The 18,112-nt window shown below is 57.5% G+C and overlaps 1 protein-coding gene across 1 annotated transcript; it reads left to right on the top strand.

The window, feature by feature from the left end:
• The first annotated feature begins 8,089 nt into the window (after nt 1–8,089).
• On the top strand, nt 8,090–17,894 carry SHISA8 (shisa family member 8). The gene is made up of 4 exons (XM_032107799.1): nt 8,090–8,929; nt 16,174–16,298; nt 16,403–16,543; nt 17,079–17,894. The coding sequence occupies exons 1-4, from the start codon at nt 8,382–8,384 to the stop codon at nt 17,390–17,392; spliced, it is 1,128 nt and encodes a 375-aa protein (XP_031963690.1). The 5' UTR covers nt 8,090–8,381; the 3' UTR covers nt 17,393–17,894.
• Nucleotides 17,895–18,112: the final 218 nt, after the last annotated feature.

Genomic DNA, 18,112 nt, shown 5'->3' with positions numbered 1-18,112 from the left:
AAGTGTCTGGGCTTTTCTCCTTCTCCTGAAATGTTGGCAATACTTTACCTAGGGCAGCCTTGAGCTGTCAGTCTTCCCCATGAAACAGGGGATCCAGCCTTCACTCAAGAGGGATAAACTGGGGCAAGAGAGCTCCCACAGTTGCAAACCCTTATCACTCTGCATCCTTCATGCCTCCGAAAATCAGAGGCCCAGGGCCTGGTCTCAGTCTCCTAGATGCCAAGGGAGCAGAAATCAGGAGATGCTTTTGGCCATGCTGTGCTCAGTGACATGTCTGTGCTAAGGCAGCATCTCTGGGGCAGGCTGGGGAGCAGCTTCCTGAGCCAGCTTGGTTTCTGCCCAGGGTGTGGTTCCTTCTTCCGATGCCCCAGCCAGGACCCTGGGGAAGGGACCTTCTGGCCAACCTCTTATCCCAGCTCCCAGCTCGGCACATGGCTCCCCTTTTCCAGCAGTGCTAGGGCCATCTACCCCATGCCTGCCAGCTGCTCCATCCTTAAAAAGATGGTGATGGGAGTTTTTGCATGTAATTCGGACCTGGCCCAAGCCTTCTGGGGTCTCCATGTTGCCATTGGTAGAGGAGAAACCCACTGCTGGTGGATGCCAAGAGTTCATTTTTCTCCTCATATCTGCAACTACTTCCACTGGTTGTTACAAGCATTGGCAAGCTTTAAAAATGATTAGGGCAGCCACATCCCTGCATTTACCTGCCTTGCCCCAGCAGCCACAACCCATTTCCAGCCAGGGCAGGGCCATCATCATTCTCTGCCTGCAAAAGGCTGATGGTACATCCTGAAACAGAGCATGAGGGGCAGAAAGCAAAGGATGAGGCCAAGGGCAGAACTGGAGAGCAACCACACAGCTTGTCCAGGGGCTCTTGTGACAAGATGAATGTCCAGCAGTGAGAGCCCCATTCAAAGGACATCAGGGACATCTGCCACTGCAAGAACTATGAGACTGTGAACTGGTCCTCCAAGAGGAGTGATGAGTGAGGATTAGTACCTGGGAGGCTTGAACACAGCTCTCCTCACTCAGTCACACACCTTCCCTGCCCACAGTATCAGCCAACTCACAGGAGTTTTCACAGCCCCCTCCACCTGCACCTTGCTGCTGCACTCAGACAGCTGCACAAGTGAGAGCAGACCTGTCACATCCCCCACCCTGATCTCTCTCTGCTGCTTTTGGCATGTTTTTAATGGTGCTTCTCTTGCTCCAGTCTGAGACGTGTCTGTAGCCACATACATCTCACCATCTGGATTTTCAGTTTTTCTCCTGTTCTGCTTAATTTAGTCCTATTCCCCCCATTGTATATTATCCCTCTTACCCTGTCCTTTGTGGAGCTGCAGGTAGTTACTGAGCCCGTCATCCAGCCTCATCACTTTGCAAACCTCACACAGACCTTCAGAAATTATTTACCGGGAGCCAGTATCTCGCCTTTTTCCTTTTCCCTTCTTTTTCCCAAGATTTGCCACAGATCCTCCTGCATCCCTGGTCATAGGAGTTTTCAGTGTGCCCTGGTCCCTTGTTCCCCTCGGATGGGTGCACCCACCAGCTGTCCTTCTATTAGTCTCAAAGCTATTCCCTAATTTGTTCTTCCTGTGTGGAAAACATAGGACTTGTTTCAACCTAAAGCCCTGCTGCTGGTGGCATCTGTCCTGTCCTTGGGCTGGGATTTGGGAGGTGGAAGGAAAATGACACATCTGGTAGGAGCACCAAGGTGACTCCTGATTGCCGCAGCAAGGCTGCTGCCGGCATGGCACAGGGACAGTTCCTATGTGGGAAAGCGGCACGCTTGATTTTCAGTCTCCCAAAAGACAGACGCTTATTGCACAAAAAAATATCATCAGGGTAATGGTAGGAGACCTGAAGCAAATCCCTGCCACTAATAGGATTGGGCCATCTTCAGCAGGTCTCACTCGCAAAGGAGGATCATGCCAAAAGGAAGCTGGCTCGAAAGCCCACGGGCTCCTGGCGGGCAAGGGAGCTCTGCTCGCTGCCAGCCCTCTGATAGCAAAGCCCTCTCCCTCCTCTGTAATCCAGTGAAAAGAGACATCAAAGGACAAGTACATCCATCCTGGGACACTCTTGGGAAGCCAAGGGCAAAGAGAGCCTGCAGTTTGCTGCTAGAGAGGGGAAGAGGTAGCTTGGCACATACCAGTGCCCATGGAAGGGCAGGCAGAGGAAAGTGATGGTCCCAAAGGCAGCGTGCCACTGTGCAGAGGCAGTGCATGGGCATTGCACATCCACACCTCTTTACCTTCTCACCCTTGTTCTTTTCCACTGGAAAAGCAAAACTGATACTATCGGCTTTGCCTGCCCTTCCCTGGTTTTAATTAAGGATCTTTCCTGTCCCATTCTGCTCACAAGCCTTCCCCAATATCTGCCTGAAGCTCCTCTTTCTCAGGACACATCCCTGATTGTTTTTCACCCCTTAGCATCTCAAGAAAGGGCAAGAGCCCAGTGAAGTGGGCCCCAGTGGAGCCAGCCTTTGCTGGAAAAGGGTTATCATGAGAGGAGGAGTGTGCTGAGCCCCTCCAAGTCGGCTGGAAGAGCCTGTCCCCCAGCACAGGGAAGAGCGGGAAGAGGGGGAGGTGGATGTGCTCCTGCTGCTAATGATCCACTTGTCATCCTCTGTTCCGATGTCAAAATGTTGGTCTTGTAGAAGAAAAGATTTCATCAACATTCATACCCTGCTACACCCACACACACAGTTACATCCACCTGGCCCAAGCTTGTGCTGTGTGGGGGTCACGAGCCCCTACGTGTCTCCTGGTTCCAGGGGATGAGGAGGGACAGCTGGTTTGCACGGAGGCATCCTGCCCTGCTGGCCATGCCACGCTGCCCTGCAGACTCCGAGCCGCCCGCAGCACCTGAGTGTACCTGGCAGCCGGCCGGCACCTGTGCCAGAGCCTGTGCTTGGCACGGCCGCCCTTCCCGAGGAGAGGCTCTGCCCGCTGCTGCCGGTCTGACGCCGGGACCGCACGCAGCACGCTGCTCCATACCATATGGCCTCCTCCTGCAGGTCCTGCCTCGGCCACCGGAACAGGCGCTCTAAATCCCCCATCCCAGCAAACACCAACAGCTCACTGCCACCACCACCATCTCAGGTCCTCAAGCACGGGAGGGGAAACACTGAGTCCCTTTTGTTGCTACGGTCTGGTTTTTATTGCTCCACAGTTGGCTGAAGCAGCCCGGAGCTGGCGGCACTGCCTCCCATCCTCCCTGCAGCAGACCCCCCCTTCGCAAACAGCTGTTTCCCCCAGCCCTGGGGATGCCCTGCACAGCCATGGCTGCTCTCATCCTTTCTCTCTTTGGGTGTGTTTTGCCCTAAATGACTGTGGTTTGAATCAGCGCTTTGCATGAGGGGTGGTCAGGGATGAGAGCAGAGGGGGTGGAGAGAGGGAGTGTAGCCAGAGGTGCCACTGCACTGCTGAGTAAGCTGGGCTGTGCATTGCTGTTTCCAGGTGTTTATTTAGCCTTTTAATGCTTGAAAACTGGTAGAAACTTATTTTAAAGAGGAAAGCAGAGGGCACTCGGTCTCCACCCAGGATACCAGCAGGGACTTGCTGCACAAGCCCAGTGTTAGAAGGAGGTTTGAGGCTGGGGTGCTCCTTCTCTGCCTGCAGGCACCAGTGAGGAGACAGTTTTGGGTCCAACGTCCCACTGACTGCCCTGAAGCTCAGATGAGTGTAAAGGGAGCTGCAAAGACCCTGCATACATCCCCTACACAACCTCCAGACTGTGCCAGCAAAACCCCTGGGCTAGCGGGCTGATGGGTACCAAGTGCCTGCAAAGGGGGAGCATTTACCAGCACTGTCTCCCAGTTTAATGCTAAATGCAAAGTCCATATGCAGACAGCCTGGGGGTCACAGCTGATGCTCATGGACTTTTGTGCTGTATGTGTGGGCACGGCTGCCCTCTAACAGTGGCAGCTGAGGGAGCTCGGGCTTCCAGCCCAGATCCTGCTTGCCTATACTGAGGCATAAATTAAAAATAAGCCCTTGCTTTGAGCTGATTTTCTCCTCATTCCTCTGGATGTCATTTGGATTCGAATCCAGCCGCCTTTGGGAAGCTGGAAGCTTGCAAATCTCAACTTTTGAATGTTTGCAATTATGATGGTAATGGTAAAGCACATATGCTTCTGTGCTCTCTATAAGCCGTTAAGAGGCACAGTTGTTCTTTTACAGCCATTTTACAGCCAGAGCATCAAGCACAGGCCGGAGAATAAAACCCTTGTGCACATTGGGCTGGAAAGAGGGTGGATGGTGGCTGCTCTGGGCTCAGCCACCTCATGTCTCTGCCTCCCCCACTGCATTTAACTTTCCCCTGCTTTAGTTTTCCAACACCAGTAGCCCAAGATCTGCTTTGGTTTCCCTAATCCATTGAGCCTATGATAATCTGGAGAGGGGAGTAGCATCTTATTGCACATTAGCCCAGCACTCGACCCCAGGGATTCCTTATCCCAGTCCTAGACAATGGGTCTGAGAGACCTTCGGAGCAGGGTGCTGATGGCCATAGAAATTTCCTTCACAGAGACAAATGCAAGGGGAGACTCTTCCCCGGCTCCAGCCCTGGCTGGAACAGAACCGGTTTCAGTCGCTGAAGTTTTGGAGGGAAGCAGGTTTCTCTGGTGTTATCCTGGGGAATGGTGGGAGGTGTGGGGGGATGCACACGCCCCATGCACGCCCAGGGATGATGGCAGGAGCTCTGCCTCTCCTCTGCCTCCAGGCAGGGGACAGTGTCGCAGCGCATGCTGGAAGCTCTTCCTGACAGCCTTCCTTCGCCTTCAGCTCTTCCTAGCTGATGATGTCGGGTGTTAGATGCTGATTTGCAAGCAGCAAAACCCACTCTGGCAGCACTGCTCAGCACAAAAGCATGAGGTGCTGGAGCTCTCCTATCGCAGCACAGCCCTTTGATGCGGGGCATCCACCCCACAGCAGCATCCTTTCCCTCATTCACCCCTTGGCCCCGAGTCCAGCTCAGTCCTGCATGGTAAAAATCACTTTTTTGGGGGGAAAGTGTCTCTGATTCCCCGGGTAGGGGTGGGGGGTGCTGGCTGGGTAGCTTTGGGGCTCCAAACACCCACTGCTGGCTTTTCTCGGGATCTGACTGTACCCCAAAACCTCCCACATTCAGGGAGGCTCCCAGGGCGTTACTTCACATTAATGATGGTGATGGCCCCCTCCTCCTCCTGCTCCTCGGGCAAGAACCTGGCAGCTCTGCTAGGCTTGCACCCCCATGATCAGCGGGGATCTGGGTCTGTCGGGCTCTCTGGCTGTGACAGAGAGGATCTTCTCCAGATCACCGTGCCCTGCCAGAAACAATCTGTTTACAGTGTCAGCGCTCGGCGTATCCCTCCCCGCTCGGTGTTGAACTGCCCGTATATCCCATTTCTGCAGGCGCAGAGACACCCTTCTGTAGTCCGGGTGGCATTGTCACTACAGGGAATATTTCCGTGACATCCTCCAAGGCTGGTGGTCAAAGCCTAACGGAGCTCTTCTCCCAAATCCCCATCCCTAGAAGTGCCCGCGGATGTTGCAAGCATGTCCTTTGCTTTTTCTCGGAGGTCCCTGCTGACCTGAATTTTCCTGCGGGTCCTGCCGCTGCTTCCCAGGGATGTTAGAGTGTAGGTGCCGGGCTACAGGATTTCCCTCTCACAACCCTCTCCCTTTGGGGATGCAGCTAGTGGCTGGGTCACTTATTTGACAAAGATGAGCTGACGGCTCAGCGGGGCTGCGGGCTGCAGCCCCTGGTGCCAGCACTGCACGGAGCCAGCCCCGGCCGGCCCTGCGCGCCGGGGACGTGCCGGGCGGGTGCGCCTCGGCACCATGCCCTTGGCTTTGGTTTCCTTCTAGGTTGATGCACGCAGCTAACGCCTGTGAGCGGCTCTTCCCCTCTCCTTCTCGCTCCCAGAGACCCTTTAAATCGGCTGCTTCACACTCAGTAAACACCCTCCCCCCCGCCTTACAACCGTTCCCTTTCTCTCAGGTCATGCCAGGCAACCATTTTCCAGCAAACTCCCCGTTTTGGGCCAGTTTTTCGCTCTGCCTGTTAACAGTCTGTTAAACTCTCCGGGCCCCCGGGGCGACTCTGCTCGCACACACGTCGGGAGCAATCACCCGGTGCCTGGGAAAGGGTTGCTGGCGTTACCTGGGCAGCAGCAAACTTTGCTTGCGCAGCTTCTCTCAAGGCCGATGCTATTAGTGGCTATTAGTGGTAACGACCCCCATGTCTGCAACTTCCAGACTATTAGTGGTAACGACCCCCATGTCTGCAACTTCCAGACGATGGGGCCTTTCATCAGAGAGCCCTCCGAGATGCAGGGAAAGTGTGGCTTTTGGAGACGAGCAGTTTTCTTCCGCCTCACTAGATTTTTATCTCTTTCAGGAAGCTCTGGAGGCTACAAGCTACCTTACCTAATGGATCTCTATTAGGCTGAGGCACTGGGGGCCGATCGGACACGTCCCGGGCTCCAGCTGCTCTCTTCATCCACGCTTTCAGTGTCTTTGACTTTTGCCAGACTCCAGATGGGAAGCGACCGGGGGCCTGCAGGGCTCAGGCTTGGTGAATAGGGAAACGAAATTTTATCCTCTAAATCCATCCCCCAGCAAAACACACAAGTGTTTCACCCTCATGAGATGGGAAGCTGTCTGTGCAAAGCTCCAGCCTGAAATGTCAGGTTGCCATGATGCCCAGGCAGAATGATGCTGGAGTGTTTCATCGCATGTGAGACCCTCAGCCAGCCCCCTGTGGCGTGGCAGGTAAGGCATGAGTCCTGAGGACAGACTGGTCCATGGGGCTTCAGTGTTGGCCTGAAGGAGGCACCGGCCAGAGGGAGCTGAGCCTCCCCGACCTGTTTAATCCCACCTCCATCATTATAATGCCTTCTTGTATCACCACTTGCCGGGGGGCTGGGGTCTCCTATGCCAGCACTATGCAGCCCAAGGGCAGCCACAACCCCCAGGTTAGAGCACCAACAAGGCAGGACGAGGCATTATTCATCTTCTCTCTCACGGAGAATGGAGGGAATACATACCCAAGAACACTGTGGTGATGCCAGATTTGCTGACCTTCCCTGGTACAGGATTTAGGTCTGTCTGGAGGTGATGAGGCTGCAGCCACAGCTCCCATATGTCACTGCCCCTCACCCCAGCCACCCTTGTTACAGGCTGTGCAACATGTTAGTGCTGGGCAAGGGGCCTGATGGCCTCTCAATTTGCCCCACCCTGGTCTTACCAGAATGGCCCCAGAGCAGGCAAAGCAAACCATGCCCTTCCGGGAAGAGGAGCTGGCAGTGAGGATGAATACCACCTTTATGGGTGGCACCAGCCAGAGACCAGAGCAGTGGGTGCACATTACCCAGAGAGTCTGAACTTCGAAGTCCAAACACAGAGCCAGCCAGTGGCTGGCTGAAAATCATTACGACTGTGGAGGATGACTTTCTAGGGGTGCCCCAGTAGCCCCCCACTTTGCCCATTGACAGCTCCTCTTGGGGGATGCTCTGATGTTCACAAGAGACTGGGACTGCTGCTCTCCCCCGTTTCCTGAGTGTCCCCTCGCTAGGGGGCTGCAGAAGGTTATCCCACCACCCCGGGGCCCTGTCCCCCCAGCACGCAGCCCTCCTGTACCACTAAGTGCCAGCCTGCGGCCCCGCAGCTCCCGTCCGGGCGAGTGGGGGTGCCGGGGCGGGGGTTGGTGGTGCTCGGGGGCAGGCGGCCAGCGTGGGACTGGGGCCACGCGTGCCCGGCCGCCCGCGGCGGCTGCCCGACGGGGAGGGCGGGTGTCCTGCCGCCCGGTGGCGGCGGGGAGCCTGGCAGAGGACTCGGTGAAGGACCTTCTCCGGTTTCCTCAGGAGGCTGTCAGGCGGCGGGGGAGCCGAGCCCCCTGCGCCTCGCTGGCCGCGCCGGCTCCCTCCCTCTCTCCCCCGCACTCCTCCTCCTCCTCCTCCTCCTGCTGCTGCTGCTCCTCCCGCCCTGGTGCGAAGGGCTTTTGCTGCTTTTCCCTTCTCTTTCCTCGGCGGAGCGCGGTGCCGGGAGGCGCGGGCAGAGGCGCGGGGATGGGGCGGCCGCCGGCGCCCGCCTCGCCCGCCCGCTCCCGCCGCCCGCCGCCGCGTCCCCTCCCCGGCCCGCGGGCGGCGGCGGCTCTCCCATGCCGCCCGTCTCGCCCCCTGCTCTGAATCTCTGCCCGTCGGCCGATTTGGGGAAAAACGGGAAGGGGGTACGTCCCCTCGCACTTTTTTTTCACCCATTTCTTTTTTTCCACCCTTTTTTGCCTTCTCTCCATTTCGTCCCCCTTCTCCCCAGCCCGTTTCTCCTCCATCGGGGCTCTTCGGCGGCCATGCGGCCGGTCCCGGGCGAGCGGCTCTAACTCGCCTCCTCGCCCGAATGGCCCCCCGGAGCCGCGGGCGGATGGAGCCGAGCTACGTCGTGGGTATCTGCTGCCTGGTGCTGCTGGAGCCGGGCCGGGTGTGGAGCAGCGAGCCCAGCACCGGGGGACCCGGGGAGAGCAGGAACAGCAGCCAGGCACCGCCGCCGGAGACCACGGTCCCCGCGCCCACCGGAGAGGCACCAGCGGGGGGGGACCGCTGCCGCGGGTACTACGACGTGATGGGGCAGTGGGACCCGCCGTTCAACTGCAACGCCGGCATCTACCAGTACTGCTGCGGGACCTGCGGGTACCGCTTCTGCTGCCAGTTCAAGCCTGGGCGGCTGGACCAGAGTGGCTGCTCCAACTACGACACCCCCAACTGGGTCAACACGGGCCAGCCGCCTGCCCGGGTGGACGAGACCCCCGAGGACCCCACTCGTGACAAGACCAACATGATCGTCTACATCATCTGCGGCGTGGTGGCCATCATGGTGCTGGTGGGCATCTTCACCAAGCTGGGCCTGGAGAAGGCACAGGGTCCCCAGACAGAGATGACCGTCTCCAGGTAAAGGGGTCTGTTTCCCCCACCTTCCCCGCTTCATCTCCCCATGGGCGGCAGCTCATGTTCCTAGCCCATTGCATAGACTGAGCCATAGCTTCACCTTGGGACTGCCAAGAGGGTGAGGTGATCCCTAAAATCCCTGTCCCAGCATGCTGAGACACCAGGGGGTGGGTTGGCTGCAACCCATCAGCCTGTCCTGGTAGGGAGGGCTGGCAACCAGGACAGCCTCCACGAGAAGGGGTGGCTGTACAACCATCTCCTCTCAAAATGACCTGCTCTGTCTCTTGAGGAGGCATGTCCCTGGCTCAGGAGTGCCAACCCCACCAGCCAGTGGGGTGGGTGACATGTGAGCTATAGGACGTGGCTTTACCCCCCCCCCCCCCCCCAACAAATCCGTGGTTCCCAATGTCTCAGGAAGGTGAGACCGGGTCTGACTACATGTGGGGTGACTCTGGACTGCAGTCCCCTTGGTTTCAGCCTTGCTGGCAGTGCTGGGGGAGAGGAGGTGGCTATGACAGTTCCACCGTGGCTGCTGCACCAGCTCCGTGTGCGTGCGTGCACACGTGTGCATACGCATGTGTGTGCGCATGCATGGGTGTGCCCTGGTGTCTGCTCTGTGCACCAGCGTGGGACACCGCCCTTGCAGGGGGCGTTCACGCTCTTACACCCCCTGGAGCGCACCCTCCAGTAGAAAGTTGAGCAGCTTCTTCCCGGAGACCATGCCCTGTGGCTCCAACCCCTGGCTTTCCAGCCCGCTCCTGGGGCTGAGCACAGGGCTGGCGGGGGGAAGGTCAAGGTGTCAGACACACTGGCACTGGAGAACCCCCCGTATCTCCCCCAATTCCTGTGCTGCTGCTGTGGCTGTCAGTGCATCTTTCCCTCCCGCTGCCAGTGCACGCTTCTCTCCTCATTTTGGAGCTCTACTTTGCATCTTCCCAGTGAGGACATCAAGCCTGGAGAGAAACCCATTTTCATGCCATTTTGTTAAGGGGTTTTAGCTTTTAAAAAAAGAAAAAGCAGGGCTGGTGGAAATTATTTCATTGGGATGATCAGGCAGCTGTCCTGATTGCAACCCCCAGCACCAACACACTGTCTCCTTCCCCTGAGGCAACCTTTTTCCCCTGCCCATTTGGGACTTATGCAGCCACTGGGTGCTGCGCCCCAAATCAAGACCCACCCTGCTTCTTGCAACCACCCGGGGGAGCAGAGGCAGACCACCCCTGGCTGGAGGAGGGTCATACTGAGGCACGGAGGAGGGTCATGGGACCCTCCTGAGACACAAGAGGCAGTTTCAGGGGGATCCATGCTGTGCCCCCACCTTGGCAGGGAGCCTGGCTGTGTGCTGCTATGTGCCCGCGCCTCCCCCCGCGTTGCCTGAGGAAGTGCTGGCACCTTGACAGGATCAATACGGCCTCTGCCAGCCTCCTGACTCCCCTTCCACTCGCCTGCCATCGTGTCTTTTTTTGGTCATCCCCCCCACCTCCTGGGAAGGAGATACTATGCTTAGGGAGGGGTCAGACCCTGGGACACCCAGACCCTTGTCCTTATCCCCTGCCATTGGGTATTGCCTTCTCCCATCACCAGATGCTGGTGGGACTGCTGCCACTCACCAGGGGCTGTTTTCTGTGGGTAGCCTCAATTCTGCGCTGCTGGTGCCGCATGCTTCCCCTTGTCCCCCCTCCCTCTTACTCAAGCAAGCCTGAATTTTCCCAATGAGTTTGGAGAGATAGGTGCCTGTTCTCCCTAAAGCCACAGATCTTTGGGGAACTAGCATACAGATCGGGAGAAGGCGAGTTTTCCTCGTCCACCTTAGAGGGAGAAAATCAGAAGGGCACCTCCATCACTGCAGAAGTCAGGAGAAGTCTTGCCCTCTTTTGTGCCCTGTGTCCTTCTGTGCAAGCCGTGAGCAGCTCTGGTTCCACTGGGATGGTGACTGGCAAGCCCTGGCAGGGCAGGAGTGGTGCATCAGGTGCAGAGCCCCAGGAACCAGGCAAGACACCAGGCTGACATGACTTCCTGGGTGCTGGGCTGGTGGAGACAGTGCCAAAGCCCGGGTACATGGCATCAGCATCCAAAAAGGGATGCTGTCACCTCCATTCCACTGTGCCTGGGAAGCTGGGGGAATATGTTTCATCTTGGTGCCTCTGAGACAGCAGGGCTATTTCTACCTGCCTTGCCACTGTACCCACACGTGGCCCAAGGCATGGGCAGTGCCACCTCGCCTCTCTCCCGGCGCCTCAGGTAGGAGCTTCTCATTTGCTCCTTGGGCACCGCATCATGGCCTTGGGCCAGCTCCCTGTTGCATGGTCATCTTGGTTTCCATTCCTATCCCTCCCTCCTGTCAGGGTTTTTCCGCTCCTTGGGAGCACTTTGTGCTGCCCTGGACAGCTCCCACCACTGCTGCTTGCAGGTTTCTTGCCTTGGAGGTAAGGTCAACCACTTCTGCACCTCCAGATGTTCTTTGTCATGGTTCTGGTCCTGGGCCAAACCCAAGAAGAGTGACCAGGTGCAAAAAGTCCATTAGCTACTCACTGATGGAGACATCTGAGTCTGTGTCCAGCTCGTCCTGAGACCCCTACACCTTGGCCGCCTTCAACATGTCTTTGTCTCCTCATGGACTTGGCTGCTCGTCTACCCAGGGAAGTGGGTGCTCAAGCAACTGCAGCTACCTGGTTTGTCCTCCCGTCCTCATCCGCCTTCCTCCTGCAGGGCCTTATGGCAGCTCCTGCAATCCCCTCTCCTTCCTGCTCAGCTCATGCTTGGCATCTGTCCCCGGCACTCACTTAGCCTGGCCAAACCCCGCGTTGAGTCAGTAACACCTGCCCGTGTTTTTCTTCAGTCCTCGGATCTCCGAGGACGTTGGGTCCTTGGGGGCCTCCAGGATCTGTCTGTGCCCGTTACACTGAGAGCAAGCACGTGCGCCGGACCTCTCCCAGAAAACCACCTGGGAATTGCAAATTTATAGCTGGTGTGAACAACCCTATGGGAAGAATTGGGCAAGCAGCAGCCTGCTAGGGAGTAGTGGGGATTCTGGAGAGGGGTAAAAGAGCTATCAGGAGCATGTGCCCTGGCAGCTGCAGTAGGTGAGTGCTCAGTGCTGACTTTTCACTCCCTGGTCTCCATGGTCTCCCCATGCTATTTGGGGTCCCAAAATTGGGCCCCACTGTGCATCCAACTGTGCTGTGTGTTTCTCTGGCAATGCTCAAGTCCGGGGCCATGCCTGCAGTCAATGTCCATGGTAGCAGATAGTGGTGAAGATCTAGAAAAAGTGTTTGCAGGCAGCATGGTGTGCTATCACATGCTGCCCTGGCTCTCTGGGGGACGAAAGGGGATCCATCTCCAGTAGGGAAGGAGACCTGGAGGTCTGTCCCTAGACTGAATGTAAATGTTTGGAGAGGCTCATTTCCAACTTGCCCAAGCTCCAATACCACCACTGCAACTCCAGTTTTGCAGACACCTTGATAACCCCACGCCTTCCTGAGCATCCCTGAGTGTACCAGCCCCACCGGGCAGGTGTGCCACAGTGCCTGTGCTGCTCAGTTGCATGGATGGGCACCCCTGCCCTGAGCAGGCACACTGTAAACTGTGGGAAATGTCTCCCTCGGGAGGTGAAGATGAGGCCCTCACTGAGTGCAGAGGTGGTGTGACCAGCCGGGATGCTCACCCGCAGCTGCAGCGTGCTCTGCGCCTCCTGCAACGCTGCACCTCTGCTCCAAACCTCATCACCCCGCTCATCCAGTGGCTGCCGCCTTCTGTGTCCCCTCCAAGGGTTCACTCCAGCTCATGGCAATGTCACTTCACCCCATCAGTCTGTCATCTCTCTTCTGGAGGCTGTGCTCCTGTCTCCTCCCATTGCTCCCTGCCCCTTGCCAGGACTTGCAGCCTCTCTCCTGCTGGGCTTGCCAGGTATGGAGCTTGGGCCTCCCAAAAGGGAGTCAGCCCCTGGGCTGAGCTGCTGTGCCAGGTCACCGTCCTGCTCCCACACAGGCACATCCCTTGGGGATGGATCAGGAGCACTGAGTGCTTCATGCATGGCTTCTACTGTGAAGCTCTCTTGGCCTCCTTCATTATTGATCCTGGATCTGCCTCTGTGCTTGGTCTCAGGTCTTGCACTAGGCTGGTTTGTGGCATCTTGGTTGCACCCTTTAGCAGAACTAGGCTTGCCATGGAGGTGGCTGCACACCCACCCAGTTGACACTGTGCTCAGGCAAGCTGGGTGGCAAGCCACCCTCACACGTGGCCTCATGTACGCATGGCCAGAGTGTGGATGGAGGCTTCAGCAGTACCATTCATCAGGACTTTTTGCAAATGAGCAGTGCAGGTCTAAAGCTGCATCAGCTCTCCATTCCCTTCTTCCATCTGCATTCCAGATCCATCTTGGTGCCCCAGACCACCAGGTGGTTTCATCCTGCCCAGCCACAGGACCAGACTGAGGCTCAAAAAACTCCCAAGGTGATGTTCAGTGAGACAACAGTTCCTCTATAGTGTCACCCTCCATGTCCACCCTCTCCGCACTGCACCACCTGAGGATGAGCCAGGGAAGGGGTGCAGGCCTGGCCGGTGGCACTACTCGTGGTGCAAGGGCAGGGTGAATCCAAGTGCTGCTGGTGCTGGGGACTCGTGCATGCTTCTCCCCTTAGCAAAATAGCTCATTAATTGCTGCTCGAGCCGTTGTTGTTAATCGTTATTATGTCCACATGCCCCGAGCAGTCAGCACGGAGGGCACGCTTATGAGAAAGAGCATTGATGGATTTATGTGGAGAGAAGTCATAGATAAAGGATTGCTCAAGCTTCATAAATAGACCCGAGGAAAAGAAAAAATAATTTAAAAAATAGGTCAAATCGCATTGAACTTCCTGTTGAAACAAGCCTGTTTGAGCGCTGGCCCCAGGGACAAGCGAGAGCAGGCAGTGTCCAGTGGGGAGGGGCTGGTGAGCAGTGCACCCCAGGGAAGGTGGGAGTTGACAGGGCAGCAGCTCCTCGAGTTGACAGCCCACACCCATGGCCTTGGGGGACCTGCCTCCCCCTGCCCTGCCTGGACACAGCCCACTGCCCACCCAGGCTTGTGCCCAGAGTTCCTTCGAGTGCAGCATCCATGGCCGGAACCCTGGTTGGGTCAGTCGCTGCAGGAAGGTTCCTGGGGAGGTGCAGGGTTTGAAGAGCTGCAGGATGGAGATGCCACAGCCTCCCCAGGCAGCCCGATCAAGCATTTAATCACTCCTGCAGGAAAAAAAATGTTTCTTCTGTTTAAACAGTATTTCCTGTTTCTGTTTGCACCTGTCACCTCTTGTCAGCTTGATGCTGTCCTTGTTGCACCCTCCCTTCAGATACTCATGCACATTGATAAGATCCCCCAAAGCCTTCTCTTCTCCAGGCTGAACAGTCCCAGCTCTCTCAGCCTCTCCTCATATAAAAGATGCTCCAGTCCCATCATTGTGTCCCTTCCCTGGACTCTCTCCCGTACATCCATGCTTCTCCTGCACTGAGCTGAAGCCAGCGCTCCATGTGTGGCCTTAATAGTGCTGAGCAGAGAGGAAGGACCACCTTCCTCAGACCTGTTGGTAACGCTTTGCCTAGTGCAGACCAGGAGACCATTCAGCACCTTTGTCCCAAGGGCACTCTGCTGGCTCATGGTCAACTTGGTGTCCACCAGGATCCCCGGGCCCTTTTCCACCAAGCTGCCTTCCAGCTGGTTGGCTGCCAGGGTTTGTTCCTCACTCGTTTCAATTTCTTCAGCTTTATCAGGGTTCTCTTGGCCCATCTGGAGATGAAGTGATCCCAGAGGGATTGCTTCCCAAAGCTTCCCAAGAATGATGTGAAATTAACCCATTGGGCAAGTGACACTTCCTTGTAGCTTTGCTCTTGCCCCTGCCCTGTGATATCGACGATCCAAACTGGGAAGGAAAAGGCTCCCTCAGGGCCCCACAAGCATACGCATCCCCGAGGCACAATACATTGCTTTGTCCCTTGTTCTCACTGCTTTTCCTGGCAATTCCGTGCACTGCATTTGCTAGGTTTTTGAGCACTCCGGTGCCATGAGCTGACACATCTACCAAGTCAGGATTATTCCCCCCCTTCCTCTCCAATTTGCATTTATGCATGTTGAGTTTAATCTGCTGTTTTATCATCCAACCACTTGCTAACCGTCAGCTCCTGCCACAGCTCATGGTGTGCGTCTGTGAGCCAGCCAGAGCCTTCGAGGCGCGAGGCATGCTGACAGTGAGCTGGGGATTAGCGAGCCAAAAAAAGCCCTGAGTGGACACCCCTGCATTCTTGCAGTCATGCAGGGATGGTCTCTGCAGGGGGAATGGTGTGTCTTCTCATCACAAAGCCCTGCGCCAGCAGGAGCATCTCATCCTGTCCTGGGACTTGCTGCCAAAGGCTGCAGCAGCACGTGGGTAGGTCCTGCTCCAGCACTGCCAAGGTGCTCCCTCTGTCACTGCTGTTGTACCCTGCTCTGGCTCCAGCATTGCTGGTGTGCCCTACTCTGGCACTGCCAGTATGACCCACTCTGGCATTGCCAGCGTGCCCTGCTCCAGCACCACCGCTGTGCTCCACTCTGGCGTGTCCAATGGGCCCTGCTCCGGCACTGCCACCATGCGTCGCTCTGGCATTGCCAGCATGCCGAGGTGGGACTGCAGCATCTCTGTCCATGAATGTTAAACGAAATAGGGCTCTATCTTATGTAATGGTGTTTAATGTTTAATGCTGTTACTTACAAGGAGGGTGTTATGCACAGAGAGCGCCTGCGCTGGAGGCTGCCACTAGTTCATTTCCTTGCCCGAAGGGGCGCAAGTGGCCTCTCTAATCCCTTCCTTGGGGTCTCCTCTGTTTCAAAGGGACTCAAGTGGAGGTGTTGCCTCCTCTTGCCTGTTCTACCAGGCTCTCGCTCCAGGAGAGCATCCCAGAGGTGTTGTTCCAGCTTCCATCAGAGCAGTTTCTTCTGTCTCAGTTGATTGTACCCTTGCAGCCCGCTCCAAGCCATGCATCTCCCTCACCACTCATTGATGCCCCTGGTTCTGGGAGGGCTCAGCCCCAGCCAGATCCCAATTAGCTGTTAGAGAGACTTGCTAGCGCCCCTGCAAAAGCTGGATTAGTAGCCTGGATGCACTCTTTTCTCCCAGTGGCCCTTTCCTAGCCCCAGGCTGCCTGGATCTGCATTCAAAGAGCAGAGTTCAGGACTGGGATGCATTAGAGGTCCCAGGGGAGCAGGATATTATTCTAACAACCCTTCACCTCCTCTCCAGGACACTGACAGATCTGCTGAAGCAACCAGGCCACAGCCCCTCTGAGAACATGGACAGTCTCATGGGGGGTGTGCAGGTCCCGCTGGGCGAGGGGCTGGCCCGGGGGCCTCCCAGAAACAGCACAGGTAAGGCGCTGGTGTGGTGGGGAAAAATAAGTTTCCTTGAGTGAATAAAGGCAGTGGGAGGGTGCAGCCTCTGGCTGAGCCCCCACCCACCTCTGCCCCTCCAGACAAGCCACCCTTGAACAACATGGTGGCCATTGCCCCTTCACTGGGGCGGCCCCACAGCCACGGCAAGCGTCTGCCGCTGGCCAGCAGCCTGGCCCTGTCAGCCCCGGACTACACTTCCTACACCACGCTCAAAGTTGGAGGTGAGTGTCGCTGCCGTGTGGGGTGGGATGGTGCCGGGGACATGCACCCTGTTGACCCCAAAAATAAGTGGGGAGGGGCATGGGGTTCACAAAGGGGCACGGGCAGGACAAGCATCCCAGTTTCCCAATGCTCCTGGGGTGGCTGCTCACAGCAGAAACTGTAGCAGCTCCTCCACCACTCCACCAGCCTGCTGTGCTGCCCAGCCAGTCAGTGCCCAGGGTCCCCCATGGATCCACTGCACTTCCCAGTCAACCAGCATGCAGGATCCCACACAGACCGAAAGCACTGCCCATCCTATCAGAGTTCAGGATCCACATGGACACACTGCACTGCCCAGCAACCGGTTCCCCGGGATCTCCCAAAAGCACTGCCCATCCAGTTCATTGCCAATATCCCCCCCCAGCCAACCAGCACCCAGAATCCCTCCTCCGGCCCCATCCCAGCCTTCTCCACCACTGCACCCTCCCTGGTACAGCCCCTGCCAGCAGAAGGGGGTGTCCCTGAAGGGGTGACCCTGCACCCCTGTCCCCACAGAGAGCGCCACTGAGGACTTCTACAGGCGGTTCGGGGGGCTGGAGCCACCCCCTGCCAGCACACTGCCCTTCCCACCCGAGGCCCCGGTGCCGGCCGAGGGCTGCCCTCTGCCCAAGGCCAAGGGCCCCAAGGTGCCCGGGGGTCTGGCCTTCCCAGGGGGCTGGGAGGGGGGCCCCCATCGCGGCCCCCGCCGGCCGGGCCTGGCCACCCTGCGCCCTGAGGGGCCACCCGAGGCCTTCGGCCCCCCCACCTCGCTGTACGGGCAGCACCCCCGGCACCTCGCCACCAACAGCAAGACCGAGGTCACCGTCTGACGGCCAGTGCCATCGGGGACACGGGGGCTGCCCCCTCAACGGGAGTTGCTGCCATCGAGGGCAGCCCACCGGAGGAGAGCAGCACAGGAGCTACACAAACTGCGATGCTGGCCAGAGCGGGAGCCGCGCCGTCCTTCCTGGCCCTAGGGATGGGCACTGCCAGCTGCACTTCACCATCGAGGAGGCACTGGGGACTCATACGGGCAACAAGGTTGAGGCGTTCTCAGCCCACCCCCGGAAGAGGCTGAGCTGGGGGCACACTGGCAGAGCAGTACCCTGCTCAAGGGATGGGAGCCAATGCTGGACAGACTGGCAACAGATCCTGCTGGGGCCAGGCAGCCCCACCTGGCTCCTCTGACTAGGTGCTCGAAGAGCAATTGACTCAAAGCACCACCCCTATGCTGCCAGCAGAGCCCGAGCAGCCCCTTTCCTTCCCCAGCCTCCTCCCTTCGCCACTGCCCCAGCCTCCACCTTGTCAATAAATAACACATTATAAACTGTATGGCCTTGGTATGAAGGGGCTGGGGAGCTTCACACTGCTCACAAAACCTTCCCCAGGGGCAGCAGGGTGCAAAGCCCACTCCCCCACAGGGCCTGGGGAACCCCCCGCGATGGGGGACATGGTGGGAACACAGCTGCCAGGGCCAACTGCAAAACCCTTCAAGCAGCTGCACAAAAAACACATTGCCTCTGTCTGAAGTTTAATGGTTCTGACAGAGT

Source organism: Corvus moneduloides, chromosome 4 (assembly GCF_009650955.1).
Source record: "Corvus moneduloides isolate bCorMon1 chromosome 4, bCorMon1.pri, whole genome shotgun sequence".
NCBI classification, from domain to species: domain Eukaryota; kingdom Metazoa; phylum Chordata; class Aves; order Passeriformes; family Corvidae; genus Corvus; species Corvus moneduloides.
The sequence above is the reverse complement of the archived record's forward strand: the minus strand, read 5'-3'. Positions and strand labels throughout refer to the sequence as shown.